Raw genomic sequence first — 16,558 nt, 5'->3', positions numbered from 1 at the left:
ATTGTTATATTGTTTTTTCTCCCCCTCTCTATGAAAAAGCCTTCACCTTATATATCCTCCTTTGAATAATCTTTACCCTCCACTTGTTGATCATCCGAAACTCTACTTGATTACTTGTCCCATCAAACACCCTCTCTAGTTTTCTGTGAGTTGTGGTAGCTAAGGTAACACTGTTCGGAGGTCTTCTCCACATAAATGCGGTCAGAAAAGTAGCTGCAGTGCATTTAATGTGGTGGTGATAGCCTTCTCTTAGATATTTTTAGGTTTTCTTTCTTCTCATGTGTCCGCGAAGTACATCTATGTCATTGAAGCTTCCTGGAAGATCACTTTAGTTGCTGGATTATATATATTGAACTCTATTCATTAAGTTCGAGGAGGATGTACTCCTCGGACGACCCTTCATTTGCTCTGTGCTAATGGGACCTGGTTCGGGAATATCTCATAATTATTTGCTTCTACTCTGACCCATTTGTATTCTTGGATAAAGCCCAAGGCCCAATATACGATCTTGGGCCCTTGCCCCTACAAATAACTTGTTACAATTATTTTGAATCAGTTTTTATATTTTATGTGGAGTCTCTTAATTTTTTCACCCTTAATTTTTTCACCCAACAAAATGGTACTACCATACAATAAAATGAACACCCAAAAGAAGATATGGAGCCAAATATATTATTTTTATCAAGGTAGATGGGGAGGATCAACATTCTATTATATGTTCCTCAACTGTATTAAAGGCCAGCTTGATAAATAAATCATGAACACTCAAAGCAACAGCGCTTCAAACCATTATAGGAGAATTTTAGGATACACTTGGCTGATTCCGCTTGTCGTCGGATAATATCTTGTGTGAACTATGGTAATCATAAAGATTTTGGGATAACACTCGGTTTATATATATATGATAACTCATAAAACATTTTCTATTATTTTACTTATACAAAAATCCTTAATTTTTTTTACTATTCAAAATAACTATGTAAAAATAAATATTGAGGAACATATAATAGTATGGGTCATTTTATTAATTTTTGTTCATTTAAAGTTTCAAATAGCGATTTAATAAAAAAATAAAAAATAAAGAGTTTATGAAAAACAAACCAAAAGTCCAAAATCTACGCCAAAAAAAAAAAAAAAGGGGAAGAAGGAAAGCAAATGGTTAAAGCACAAAAGGTGATTCAAAAAAGTCAACAATTGTTCAACAATAGGCATCGGAGAGAAAGGAGGTTAACAGTACGCATTCCATAGAGAGAGGGGCGAAGAGACTAATACCATTGGAAAAGATTTTATGTTGTGTGGAGTTTTGTGTAATTATCTGTTAAATATGTGATATTCTGAAAAATATTTTTCGTTTGTAACTAACAGAAAACATTTTCCACTCTATTGCTGTTTGTTTTCCGTTAACCACAAAAACCATTCTACATTTACTTGTATTTTCCACTGCATCAAATACCAAAAAAATGCAAAAAGACATTTTCCAAAATATCCTTTTTTACTAAAACATACAGAGCCTAACTGTATCTCATATGCTTCTGTTGAATTCCTGCCACTTCCATTAAAGCATTTAGCCTGAAATTCTAAACGTTGGTATAAATTTCCAAGCCATTCACCATTTTTCCAAGTATGTACTACTATTGTGCTAGTGAGATTATTTTAGGGAGTAATGATATATATATATATATATATATATATTTTGAAGGGGGGGGGGGGGTACACCATTCAATATTTTTTTTAATTGAATACAAATTTTAACAAATTAATTATTAGACTACATTATCTTCGCATATTCTTCGTACTTGCAAGATTTCAAAGTAATTAAAGGTCAATAGCAATGTCATCAATCAATTATTTAAAATCAAGTTTTTGTAGTTTAAAATAATGCATAAAAGATAAGTTTATAGATTGGATGGTAAATAAAATTAAATTGACATAAAAATTGGCATGAATATTAAGAACATATAGAACATGTAATTCAATGGTGATATTTTCAAATATAAATTGGCATAAATGCACTTTTAGTCCCTATATTTTGACTTTTTTTTATTTTGGTCCTTACATTTTCATTTTACCACTTTTAGTCCCTAAACCAATTAACGTGTGACATTTAAGTCCTTACCGTCATCCAACTAACAGAAAATACTGACGTGGCTGACGGCACAGTAAAATAATAACTAAAAAAAAAAATCTATTTTGGCATTAAAAAATTGCCACATTAGTGTCTAAATTTAAAAAATTAATTTAATAATTTTAACTAAATGAAATTTTTTTTTTTAAAAAAAAAACTCAGGAAGAACATGATGAAAATAAGAACTCCAACCTAGATCAAAGAACTCAAGAACACAAACCTAAACACATAATTTTCTTTCCTGACCCGTGATTGCCCTTAAATCACAACCACATATCCACCGGAATCTGCCACAAAACCATCAACTATTCACCACAAATCCAAAGCAATAAACCCATCCACTATCCACAAAAACCTATCGAAGCAAACTACCCCACCCAAATTTGATTAAAAAAAAAACTCAGCTAGTCCAGGCGCCATTTCTCTTCGATCTGAGAACGAAACCCATCACCAAACTCCAATCTATGAACGAATCCCACCACCAAACTCCGATCTGTGCCATCACCGAAACCCACCACCAAACTCTAATCTCAACCACTGAAACCCACCACCAAACTCTAATCTTAGCCACTGAAACCCACCACCAAACTTCAATCCAGCCACCAACCATTACCGATTTAGCCACCGAACAATCATGCAACCCATCACTGATCGACTCAAACTTTGATCTGTGCCATCACCAAAACTCCACCACAGACACCGATCACCACAAACCCACACCCTTCACCATACCGATCCACAAACTCAAACCTCCACCATGCCGATCCCCACAAACCCAGGCCCTCCACCTCACCACGGCAAGTCGGCAACACCATATGCACAGAAACCCAAAAAAAAAAAATGCCAAAAGAGAGAGACCCATTGATTTGAGAGAGGAGCTTGAGGCATATGGGTTTGGGTTTGGGTTTGAGCAAAATCAAGAGATAAAGAGAGTTCAAGAAGGCTAAGCACCAAGATAGAGGGAGAAAGAAGAAAAAGAAGAAGAAAGAAAGAAGAAAAGGAAAGAATGGAGGCGGAGAAACTAAGAGACCGACATGGGGAAGAAAGAAGAAAACAAAAAAGAAAAAGAAACCCACAAACACTGTTAAGATAGGAGAGTTTCAAAGAGTTGTGATATGGGATTGTGGTGTTTTGATCTGTATTGGGCTTGATTTTTTGTTTTTAATTTTTTTTTGTTTAGTTAAAATTAATAAATTAATTTTTTTAATTTAAATTCTGACATGACAATTTTTTAATGCTAAAATAGATTTTTTAATTATTATTTTATTGTACCATCAGCCATGTCAGCATTTTCTGTTCGTTGGATGACGGTAAAGACTTAAATGTCATGTGTTAATTGGTTTAGGGACTAAAAGTGATAAAAATAAAATGTAAAGACCAAAATGAAAATTGGGTCAAAATATAAAGACTAAAAGTGCATTTATGCCATATAAATTTTATAACAAGTAATTGAGTGGTGTAATATTGCTTACAGTTACACCATGTGTAACTTGACCCAACTCATATATATATATATATATATATATTTTGTTGAGAAAATGGAAGAAATGCTATATATACAACAATTTCATAACAAATTTTACAGCTATTGAATTGGCAACTTATTATTAATTCTCATAGATCCACCACTCTACCATTAACAATTTGAGCCCTGTAAGATATTTAGAGCATACGATTGATTATCAACTTACAAGCAATAAATACCAAATTTTCATGGCATAAAATTCAAACCAGACTCCAAATGAATAGCTGGTATCACTCCAAGGCTAATAATGCAACAATTATCGTCAAAATGCTGTAACTACAACAATTTATTGTTCATCGCATCCATTTTATCTTGGGGGAATTATTGCATACTTGTAGAGAAACCATTAGCATAAAACCACCTTGCAGGTTTTTAGAGCAAATGTCTCAAATTAATATACACGAGCTTTAGGTGGGAATGTCTCAATCTCATCATCTAGCGTGTTCATGTGAACTGGCCTATAATCTAGCCGGACCTTCTCATTCTCCCAATACCTGCAAACCAAACATGAAAACAACTCATAAAATAAAATAATTTCAAGCGGAGCGGAATATATAATTACAAATTATTGCTATCAAAATTAGAATGATAATAGCAATTCTTCAACACTTGACACAATTTTGATTGTTGTGGATGTAGCAGACAGTGGCAAGTCTACAAGAATTGGTTGCAAACAGTAAACAGGAGATAATGTAGATTCATGGCCAATAAGTATATTGAATTGGAATGATTGATGAATCCAGATGTCGATCAACAAGGAATTTTTAACACCAAACCTAATTTGCTGGGTTGAGAAAATCTAGAACTGCCAGTGAACTGCCTCCCCAAAGAATTGACAAGGTGGGGGGTGTTCTGGCTCAGCAGTTTTTGCGGGTCGATTGTATGTATTAGAAAAATAATTCATCAAGAGAAATCATCAAAGGAATAGTCAGTTACATATTATCATCAACTAACAGAAAATCCATTTTTTATGTTTTTTTTTTGGGGGGCCGGGGGGAGAAAGAGGGGGGGGGGGTGTGGGTTGGGAAAATAATAAGTAAAATATAAGTGCATATATGTAGAGTTTTTCCATTAATTTGCTATGAAGGAATAAACAATAAAGAACCAAAAAAGAATAGGATAAAAACCTTTCACATGATATTGTCATGATTCTCTACGTGAATTCTTTGAAAAGAAAAATTGCATGTTGTAAAAACAATCTTGATTTATGCCATAATTATTTAGACATAAAATATAATGAAAAAAATGTGTATTTTTTTAATTCCCAAAAAAAAAAAAAAAAAAAAAAGCATAAAATGTCCAGAGACTAGTATAGGTCTCTACTACTCCATGCAAATCCCAACTCGGTAGACTCTGACCACTTCCAGTGGGGAAGATTAATTGGCTACTAGTAACAACAATCCCACCCTTGATTCCTACTGACAACAAGGGAGAGAGAGATATGCACCACTTTGAGAAGAAGAGGGGGTGATTTTTGGGAGAAGGGGAAGCAGCAATGTGATCTCACAGTGAAAGAAAATGAAATGTGAAAGCGAAAGAGCAGGGGGTTGGGTTAAGTAGGGGTTGATTGGGCATGGGCAACCTCACCATAAAAAAACATCCATTTCTATATAAGTAGGCAGGTTACGTTGGGTTAGAGCAGGCTAATTCAACTTGCACGCTGAACTGACCAGCACATTTAGGGTTTAAATATGACCAACCCGCACCAAATATTGTTGTAAACTCACACAGGTTGGCACGGTGAAGAGCAGGTTGTTGCACAACCCTAATATTGTTTGGCTTGCCATGGTTTTTTCCCCCTATTGAGCATTCATTCAGAAGCTGTAATGTTTTCACTTTTCAGGTCATTTTTCTAGCAGTTGTATAGCAAGTGTTTGATATTTCAAGCAATTATAAGTAAAGAACTCTAAAAGATGAGGATGCACATAATAATATAAAGGCAAAATTACATTTTAAACCGTATAATTTAGGGTGTAACAAATTAAACCTTGAAGTTTCAAAAAGTAACAACTTAAACCTTATAATTTCAAAGTAAAACATTAAACTTCAGTCCGTTCTTTTTTTGATAAGTAAGGAATTTTATTGAAAAGAACTAGCGCCACCCAGTACACTAAGATGTGTACTTAGATGGCAGACCAAGAGAAGTTACAACTTACAACAACCAATAAGTTCAAACAAAGTAGTACGCAAATGGCATGTTATACCTTAGCTTTTGTGTTTAAGGTTTAATATAGGTTGAGGTTTTAGTTTGTTACTTTTTTTCAAACTTTAGGATTTAATTTGTTACTTTATTAAACTTCAAGGTTTAATTTGTTTCATTCTCTATACTATTGGGTTTAAAATGAATTTTTCCCTAATATAAAAAAGCATTTATAATTTCAGCCAAAATAAATAAATTGCTTGCACCTTCATTACTTATCAACCTCAAATGAGAAAAGCCGGGACTTTTAAAGCCATGAACAAATGATCAGGACTACAAATAAGTTGACATGGTCTGGATTATTTCCAACACCACAAAATACGAAACTTTTTTTCTTTTTTTTTCTTTTCTGTTTTTATGATAATTTTTATTGATATGGAGAAGAGAACAAAAAATTTAAACATATAAGGCTATAGCTCACAACACCTGCCACTTCTTTATATAATCTAGTGTAGCTGCCTTCTCCTAGGTTCAAATGCAATTTTGATTGACTCAAAGCTAAGCTTGCTCATAAGCACATTCTTCCAAACAAACCAATACTACAACTGCTATATGGCAATGGAGCATCCCTCATTATAATTAATTAAACCTCAATTACCATTCTTCCCTTTCTCTTTATCGACCATTTTACCCCTATGTTGAGGGCCCTTTGGGTACTGAAAGATTCTCCTTTCCTTCCTGTCAAATCATCCCACTTTTAAGAAAATAAAAAATGGGCCCAAAGGTGGGATTTTATCCCACCAAATCCGCTCTTTTCCCTCTTCAGACTCCCACACAAGAGACAGACATTATTCCATCCTACTTTCTCCTTTCCCTCTGATCTTTTCCCAATCAGTGTGAGACATAATAGCCCAGCTAGTTCAGGTATAAATATACAACCATCATTATGCAGGTTACTATGGATATATACTCAAAACTAAAATGCTAAACTTGCAGTAGGCTACCATGACACCACGCACCAACCAAAACAAACCACCCAACCGACATTTATGGTTCAGGATATGTGTTAGTAATCCAACAGAAGTCTGCCACTATCATAAGGGACTTGATTGTGACATTACACACCACAGAAAAAGCTTGATTTCTAGGTCAACCCCAATGACAATGGCAACCTATAATTTCAAATCAATGCTACTCTTTCAGAAGTGCTGAGAAGATAACTTACCCCAATGTGTGTTTCATCCAGTTCTCATCATCTCTTTTCTGCAAAACCAGAGAAACTTATCTCATTACACAGAAAAGTACCATGAAAGGGAAAACATTAACTTCAAAAGAAACAAGACTAACCGTAAAATCTTCACGTGCATGTGCCCCTCTACTCTCTTTCCTGGCTTCAGCAGAATGCATTGTGATACAAGCATTTATCAAAAGATTTTCTAACTCTATAGTCTCTATCAAATCAGAGTTCCTGTAAAAAATTTATAATTTAAGCTCATTAAAAAAAATGTGAATTCACATGAAACACTTTATCATTAAGTTCATTGTCCCCAAAATTTACCATATCAAACTCCGGTCCTTCAATTTAACATCATGAAAGCTCTCCGATGCCTTGTCAATCAATTGACAACCTGCAGAAACAACAAAGAGAGGAGAAGATGGTCAAGATGCTCTTTATTTGGGCTGATTAAAAGGTGTAACAGTAGTATCAGTTTCCAACCCTGTAAAGATTCCTACAAGGAAAACTCGGTTTATGTCATGGATGATGTCAAGTCTTGACTTCAAGCTACCGAATTCAGGTTAAACTATGTACTAGAAACAGAAAAACAAAGAGAAAACTACAACTTGCAAAAAAGTACCTTCTTCTAATGTTTCCTGTGTACGGAACACAGCAGCATTATTTTGCATTATTCGTTGCATATTCAACCGAATATTTGAAGTTGGTATTGAGCCATTTGAATTCCTTATTTTGTCCAGCCATGCAATAGTCTTCTCACCAGCATCCTTCTCCAAAGGTTTTTGTTTCTCCCCTACTCAATTTCAAGTGGAGGTATCTTTAGTTTCTCATACAGATTTCATAATCAAGTCTCCAAAGTAATTGTAAAATAAACTTGCCTGGTCTCTGAACTTCTGCAACTCTATTTGCACATGCTCGTCCAAAAACAACAATGTCAAGGAGGGAATTTGCACCAAGTCGATTGGCACCATGAACTGATGCACATGCTGCCTCACCAGCAGCCATTAATCCAGGAACTACAGCATCCGGATCATCACCTTTAATTGTAACTACCTGAGGAACAAAGGCATGCCAGTAAGAAACAAGCAGATTTGCGCAAAAGAACTACACAGTAGGCTATATGATGATTTCTAATTAAGGTGTCAAAAAAAAAAAAATATCAATGAATACGACAATATTGTTTATTAGTGGCTGATTTTAAGAATCAAAATTAACATTTAAACCACTATACTTACACATTATATGTTCCAACTTTGTTTATCATTTTTTAGCAAAGAAATGTCAACTGAAAGTGAAAAAGAATGGAGCCTCACAATTTCTCGCTATACCAGAATTTATTTTGTTTGTTATGCCTTGGGTCAGCTCTAGCTAAAATGGCACCACTGCCTTCTCCTATAAGAATGCGTGGAGGTTGAGCTTATGAGTTCAAACCCCATTGGTGCATGCACAAGTGTTAGGAACCCCCACCATATCCAAGTAGAATAGAAAGGATTGAGTTAGTTAAAGTTTAGCACATTTTAATTAGAGTTTAACACACGTAACACATTAATCACATGGGCTAATTAATTAGAGCACATGTTGAATAAGTAGGCCTTGAATTGTATAAACAGTTGCATGTAATCTCCTATGGGGATATCTTGAATTATAACCAATTTGTTGCTTATTGCATTTCTCTTTCTCTTTCTCTATTGAATTATAAGCAAAGGGTTTTACCCTAGTGCTCACAATGTGCAAACTTGCCTTTCTAAAATAAATAAATAATTAAAAAAAAAGTGATTAGTTATTGGAGGAATCTGAGAGGGATTGTAGGGAAAGGTATGATATGGTGTCTATGGGATAAAGGCAATAGCACAGCTTTTCCTTTTTTGGTGGTTGGGGGGGGGGGGGGGGTTGGGATTGGGTGGGGAAGTTCCTATGTTGTTGGGTTTCAAGAAAGCGGTATTGCATAAGTGATCACAGATCACAGAAACTTCTGACAAGCTAGTGCTAGGCTTGATTAAATCATCTAAGGTGTTTGTTTTTCTTCAGTTGGAAAACACATTGCTATATCCACAATGGAATGCATATTGCTACATACTAGGGTGAGACCACTCATATAAATATCTCAAACCATGTACTTGGGTTCATCAATATATTTTGGGTCAAATGCACTAAGACCCCCTAAACTTTGGAGTTGTTACACTTACCCACCCCCCCAAATTTAGTACATGGACTTCAGCATTGTGCCAAATAGCCCAATCTGTTAGTGTGCCATCTAAAACCTAATGTTGCTTTCAATTTTAGAAAGGCAAAGTAAAGGTTTTGGATATGCATGACACCTTCAACCAAAAAAAAAAAAACCACTGCCGAGGTTTCAAAATCAACCATCCAACCGCTTATGTCACCTTCAGCCACCAGAAAAAGACCCAGCCTCTAACCCACCGCTAGCCCAAATTGTGATCTCTATTATCCAAATCCTATGGCCATGACAGTCTTGAAGCAAGAAAGAGAAAAGAACTTAAGGAGTCGAGAAGTGGGAGGCCACCACCAATGATGGTGATGGAGATGACTGTCAATGTCAAAGTTGGGAAAGGAAGGAATGCTTAAGGAGATTTGGTCAGGAGTTTCCTATATAGAGATGGAGAAGAACTGGGTGTGCTTTATTTGCTTGTTTGGTTGGAAAGAAGGTGAAGTATTATAAGTGTAAACAGCTTTCTGGGTTTTGTCATTTTAATTGCTAAATTATGGAATAATTTCACCTTAACCATGGCAAATAATTGTTTAAGGTTTGATAAGTGTATTTTTTTATTTAATATTCTTTAAATCCAAAATAAAAAACTTAATAAGGGAAATTTAGTTTATTTTATTTTCCTGTAATTTCTTAGAAATTAACAGGTGGATCATTAGTGAAATGCACCCTTTCTTGAATATGTCCTGCAATTTCTTAGAAATTTCAATTTACCTTTTTGTAACTGATTGGATATTACTGATTGGAATTGAAATGCACCCTTTCTTGAATATGACCTTGTGCACTTACTGTTTGAAAAATTTATTACGTGAAAAAATGAGTTATTGATCGGATAGATTATGCCTGACTCAAAGAAAAAGAAAAAGAAAGGAGAGCCACCATCAGCAGTGGCTCTGATGATGGATCGTGGCAGTGGCGGGTTGGTCATGGCGGCCAAGTGAGCAAAGCATTCAGCCATGGCTAAAGACTTAGGTGAGTGAAGAAGAAGAAAGTCAAACAAAAGAGAGAGATCTGAGCATGGGATGTTAGATTTTGAATGGCACACTAACAGAAGGAGCTATGCTGAATTACATGTACTAAATTGGTGCAAATAAAAGATGAGGGGGTGTAAGTGCAACAATCTCAAATTTCAGGGGGTCTTACTGCACTTTATCCGTATAATTGTTTGTGTGTGTGAGAGAGAGAGAATCACCTGAACAGAGTTCATTTATATGTAATATTGAGTACCAATAAATCAGCAAATACTATTAGTTACATTTGGACTATACAGATTATAAGCCATAGAGCTGAGTTAGTTTCAAAAGGAATACATCAAATATGAAAATCAAATTTTAGAGTATGATGATTAATTTAAGAGGGCCTACTTTACATGAATTGCTCTAAATCATACCTCGCCATGGTAATTGGTGGGAATTCCGCCCATGTTATAGTGCACAGTAGGTAAAACAGGGATGGGCTCCTTTGTAACATCAACACCAGCAAAAATGGCAGCAGTTTCAGAGATACCAGGAAGTCTCTCCTTCAGTACTTCTGGAGGTAAATGATTCAAGTGGAGATAGATATGGTCCTTCAAAGGTCCTGTAGAAGATTAAATTATAGTTATAAGGAAACATAAAACAAAACAGAAAATTTTTAAATTGCAGATATGTGGATTTTACAATATATGACTTATGACTGCACACAAACAGTATGTATATATCCTACATGGATGTTAATTGTGAATAGTTATTAATCATTAATTTCATTGGGCAGGCCATAATAAATACTTTGCACAAATTGTAGCATAGATCTACCATGTAACAACATTAAGACCTAAGTCTTCCATTACTGGACAACAAGGCCACCAGGATGAAAAATATTTTTCTAGGAGCATGTCATACCTACACCACGACCCTCCCGAATTTCCATAGTCATAGATCTCGAAACAACATCTCGTGATGCAAGATCTTTTGCTGTAGGGGCATATCGTTCCATGAAACGCTCACCTTCACTGTTCCTAAGAATACCACCTTCACCACGGGATCCTACAAGTTGCAAATGAAAGTGCCAAAACATTATTAAAAAATGATTAATTTTAAATTAAATAAGATTAACACAGTTAAAATCATAAAGGGTCAGAAAACTAAACTGAGTATTCAACCAAAAGCAATAATAGATCACCAAAATAACCCAAAAAGTACCAACCTTCAGTGATGAGGCAACCAGCACCATATATACCTGTTGGGTGAAACTGCACAAATTCTAAATCCTGCAGGAGGAATATATCATCAGAAAACATAGATACATATAACGATATATAGTATAAAAGGCAAGTTAATATATAAAGCCAATATTGGAGAAGCAACAAAATAAACCTCAAGTGGGAGCCCAGCACGTGCAACCATGGCATTGCCATCTCCCGTGCATGTATGAGCCGAGGTTGCAGAAAAGTATGCTCTACCGTAACCCTGGGAGAAACATGACATATATCGATATTTTTGCTTAAAACAAATTAAGATGATCTTAATTGAAAAATCCCCAGCCAGGAAATAAAAAATTTACAACATTTATAGTACCCCTGTAGCCAGAATTGTGGAAGCAGCACGGAACCGATGTAATGTCCCATCCTCCATATTTAATGCGATTACCCCCTGGCAGCTACCTACAACATCAAGAATCAAATAACCTTCCCATACAATCAACAAACCTTCTCTACCACCTGGGATCCAATGGAGCCAACTCCCCCCAACCCCCCCCCCCCCCCAAAAAAAAACAAAGAAAGAAAAGAAAAGTAACTCTTGAAAGTTAGGTGGCTGAACATATTGCCACGGGAAAACACATGCAAAATTCAAAGAGCCATTGAGATGCATAGATTAAACAAAGTACAGATACAAAGTTATCCTCAGGTAATACCAAACAACCCCATGAAGAATATTCACCAACTAGTATGTATTGACTTGGGAAACCTAGTGTGGCGAGCATGAGTGTGTTACAAATAAATATATGTATGTTGTGATTGTAGGAATGAGAAAAGCTTATAACACCAGCAACATTTATGAAACCAACAAGATATGATGATATTGCAAGGAATAATATAAACTTAGTTAGATGATTGTATTGGCATTTTCAACCAGCTCCAGGACAGTGTAAAGCAAGAGTTATCATGCAATAACTTACCATCACTGTTCATTATTAGATCCAAAGCAAAATACTCCACAAAAAATTGGGTATTATGTTTCATAGCCTGGCCATAGAGAGTATGCAATAAAGCATGTCCAGTTCGGTCAGCAGCACATGCACAACGATATGCCTGTCCACCTATAACAATAGAAAACAAGAGAAGCCAAAATCAGACAACTTTAAACACAATCCACAAGAAAGACTCTCAAATTCCAAACATGGATGGCAGCAGCATCTTACCTTTTCCAAAATTAAGGCTTTGACCACCAAATGCACGCTGATATATTCTTCCATCTTCAGTTCGAGAAAATGGTAACCCATAATTCTCAAGCTCAATCACAGCTTTTGGTGCCTCCCTACACATATATTGAATGGCATCCTGATCACCTGCATAAAATGCAATACCATTGCATGTTAAAAATATAACTAGAACAGACCTATAATAAATAGTTATAAATTTTGCAATGGGTGTGTCAGCGCATGACACTGTATGTCGATATTTCCAATAAGAGCATGTGACCTCAACCATTCAGAACCCACATAGCCTCCTTGCATAAAAAACTTCAATTTTGGCTCTCTTTGAGGTAAACACACCATTAAATAGAGCAAGCAGTACATGCATAACAGGAAAACACAAGGCGTGGCTCTGGGAAGACACATTACTGTAAAAGGTGCCTAGATATGTAAAAACACACTAAACCAAATGTGGATGAAGCTAATACAAGCAATACAGGATCTCTATGCTCCTTGTAATTCATATAAGAAAGTAATTTGCAACAAACATCCAATCTGGATATTAAATAAGAGCACTGCAAATAAAATGAAAGATATGTCTAGTTTAACAACATACCAAGCCAATCACTTCCCTTTACCGTGTCATACATGTGCCATCTCCAGTCATCTTCAGACATGTTGCCTAATGCAGCATTTATACCACCCTATGCAGAATTCAAATATCACAGTTAAGCAAAGGATCCAAGCCATTGACAGAAATTTAACATTGAGTCAATGAAGAGAGACGCATTATATGCAGTTGATGAAAAAAGCAGGAAAACCAGACTTGGATCATTGATGCGGACACGAGATGAAGTTATGAACAGTGAAAATGACAGAAATAAATAATAGTCACCATTCAACTAGGTAAAGTGAAGAATTCATAATCGTCAGCTTCAAATGCCCCAGATATAATGAAAGGAAACCAAATAATGGAATCATAATGGCCCAGGTCAATGTGGATAAAAGCAACTTTTTTTTATCTTTTGGAAAGCAATTATATGGACAAAATTTATCAATTAGTTTATCACAACAAACACATAAGACCAGCCAAACACTAAATACTACATGCTTCCTATAATGCAATGAATATAAAAATCAAACATAATGTGAAATCATTAAAATGGCATTTGGTAGACCAAATACAGGCTACATACAGGCTTATATTATAAGTAACTTGAAGTAATCCTTTATAATCATCAATGGGTCATTCAAAAATAAGAGTCATGATTGTATGACTGAGAACATGCCAGTTACCAAATATGGTAGAACATGCAAACAACCTCCCAAATCATACATGTCAATGACCATCTTATCCTACAATTATTACTCATAATGAAATTCAAAATGAAGCAAAGACAGAAAATGTCTGATGCCATGAACAGGTTTAAAACCACACAACTGAACCAAAATACCAGTGTAATAATACAAAGACATACTATTTACAATCTACACGAACCATAGTTGGTAAAACATTTACAAAAAAATATAACATCTCATACCTGAGCGGCAACAGTGTGTGAACGAGTAGGGAAGAGCTTTGTAATGCAGGCTGTATTGAATCCATGCTCCGAAAGCCCTATGGCTGCTCTTAGCCCAGCACCACCAGCTCCTACAACTACCGCATCATATGTATGATCAACTACTGTGTACGAGGAGCGTCCCCCAGTCTGCCACAAACAAAATCCATGCCTTATAACTACTTGCAATCAAATCAATGCTAAAAATACAGCAGTGAACCCAAAAATAAAATTATATATATATATATATATATAATACAGAACCTATGAAGATGAAGCTACAGTAATTAGACTAAAGGACAGCGTTTTTATCCCCGTGATGTTATTTTCCACAACGTGCATCATTTAATCTCATCACTGTAGCTCCATCTTCATAGGCTGTGTGTATGTGTGTGTGTATATATATATTGGTAAGGCACATAGAGGTGCTATTAAAGACATAGAATTGAAATATATATATATATATATATATATATTTGATTGATTGGTAAGGCACGCATGAAGCGAACTATTGATGACATATAATTGAAATGAAAGGAATAAAAGCATAAAAGCATAGACATTGAATAACGCAAAACAAAATAAGCTAATATAATTTGGCCACAACAAAAAATCAGAGTTTTTAGGTAGTAGCGTTTGCTTCACGCAGTTGAGAGGAATTAAATAACGATAATTCGGAAAATAAAAAATTGAACTAATCCAGCTAGCTGTATTGAGCTCGGTTCGGTGGATATTAACAGTGTGCTTGGAGTTTCAAACAGTGGAAAAATCAAAGATGAAAATAAGCATAGATTCTCTCATTTTCCTACAAGTTCTCAGCAACCGAACAGGGAGAAATTATTTTTAAAATCAAACAATTCAAAAACACTATCGATCACGGAAAGAAGCACAAAAATCTATCGGAATCCAAAAAATTCAAAAAATGAAAAACTAATCGGATAAAGAACTTAGCTCAATCATCCAAAAGGTTACGATACAGAATCAGAGAGATCGTGAAGAGCATAAAACCTAAAACCAAGTGCGAGAGAGATAGAGAGAAAGAGATCGCACCGAGTCAGTGGAGAAAAAGCGTGAAATGTGAGATCTGAGAGAGTCATTGAGGGGCGATCTTCTGGAAGAAGAGACGCGAAGTCCTCGGGAAACGCACCGCCACATCTCGGGTCTATAATATATAGCTAGCTTGAAGCTATATCCGGCTGTGTTTGGTTACTTTTTTTTTTTTTTTTCTTTATCTCCCTCTGCTCTAGGGGTTTTATCCGAGGGGGTTTTTGCTGAATTGGCTTGGCGGAGTAGCTGTGGAGGCGAAATGTGAGGGAGTTCAAGTTGATAGTCGGAGGTAGCTAACGGGATGATTAATTAAAAGATGATGCATGTGATGGGAATAACTGTTATGGCTGCCCCTAATCTTGGATTCTATCTACGGAAATTGCCACTATTTATGTTTTTTATTTTTTTTAATAGCAAATAACTGTAGGTGTCGTTGGACTAAACTTAGTTACATACTTTAAGCAATATTCCTTAAATAGTCTTTTTAAAATTTAGCTATGCTATTTAATTAAAATATATATTTTTATAAGAAAAAATTCACATAACGTAATTTAAAAAAAAAATCCTAAAAAATAGCATCTTTGTATTATATCTAAGTTTTTTCCGATTTCGTTAAGGAGTATTATAGGATATTTGTTAATAAATTATTTCATGAACACTTTTATAAAAAATATAAAAAATTATAAAAATAAATAAATAATTTTTTTTTCTTTTTTATAAAACAATTTAAAAAATTTTCTTTAAACCAATAACTTTAAGGTATTTATTAACTTTTCTCAATAAGAATTTATGAAAGTTTTCTTTTTCTTTTTTGGGTGAAATTTGAGACCGTTGACCATTGACTTTTTCCTTTCTTTTTTCTGTTGTGAGTAAAAGTCTATAGTAATTTCATTAATCCATAATTAGCTTATACAACGAGGAAGTTAAAAGATAGACATTTTTTAAGTCACCTCTATCAACTTTACTTTCTCACCTGATGTTTGTTGTGGCTTGAGTTGATTTTGCACAAGAGATTCATCCTCACACTAAAAAATACTCAACCTCAATATCGAACATCACATCGTCAAAAAATGATAATGATTCAGTGAATGCATATTTGCATAAACTCAAAGAAAGCATGAATAAATTAAAGGTTGTGGGAGTTATTATTGACAATGAAGAAATGCCTTCTGTCCACAATATAGTACTCAAGGGATTACAAAGAGTACAATGTTTTTTGTCCAACAATATGCACAATGTGTGATAGACCGACTTTTGATGAGTTACATGTCCTACTTTAGGCAAAGAAGAAACATATTAGAATTTAGA

The 16,558-nt window shown here is 35.0% G+C and overlaps 1 protein-coding gene across 1 annotated transcript; it reads right to left on the bottom strand.

Annotated features, from left to right (window-relative positions):
* Positions 1–3,704: 3,704 nt before the first annotated feature.
* LOC115994452 (succinate dehydrogenase [ubiquinone] flavoprotein subunit 1, mitochondrial) lies at positions 3,705–15,609 on the bottom strand. The gene is made up of 16 exons (XM_031118619.1): positions 15,254–15,609; positions 14,186–14,353; positions 13,261–13,348; positions 12,651–12,797; positions 12,408–12,548; positions 11,807–11,892; positions 11,606–11,698; positions 11,436–11,499; positions 11,132–11,275; positions 10,642–10,829; positions 7,903–8,077; positions 7,647–7,817; positions 7,349–7,418; positions 7,138–7,258; positions 7,016–7,053; positions 3,705–4,144 (listed from the first exon to the last, which is right to left on the bottom strand). The coding sequence occupies exons 1-16, from the start codon at positions 15,356–15,358 to the stop codon at positions 4,042–4,044; spliced, it is 1,902 nt and encodes a 633-aa protein (XP_030974479.1). The 5' UTR covers positions 15,359–15,609; the 3' UTR covers positions 3,705–4,041.
* Between the last annotated feature and the right edge of the window lie 949 nt (positions 15,610–16,558).

The sequence above is a fragment of the Quercus lobata genome, chromosome 6 (assembly GCF_001633185.2).
Source record: "Quercus lobata isolate SW786 chromosome 6, ValleyOak3.0 Primary Assembly, whole genome shotgun sequence".
Taxonomy (NCBI): domain Eukaryota; kingdom Viridiplantae; phylum Streptophyta; class Magnoliopsida; order Fagales; family Fagaceae; genus Quercus; species Quercus lobata.
This window is presented reverse-complemented; position numbering and strand designations above follow the sequence as displayed.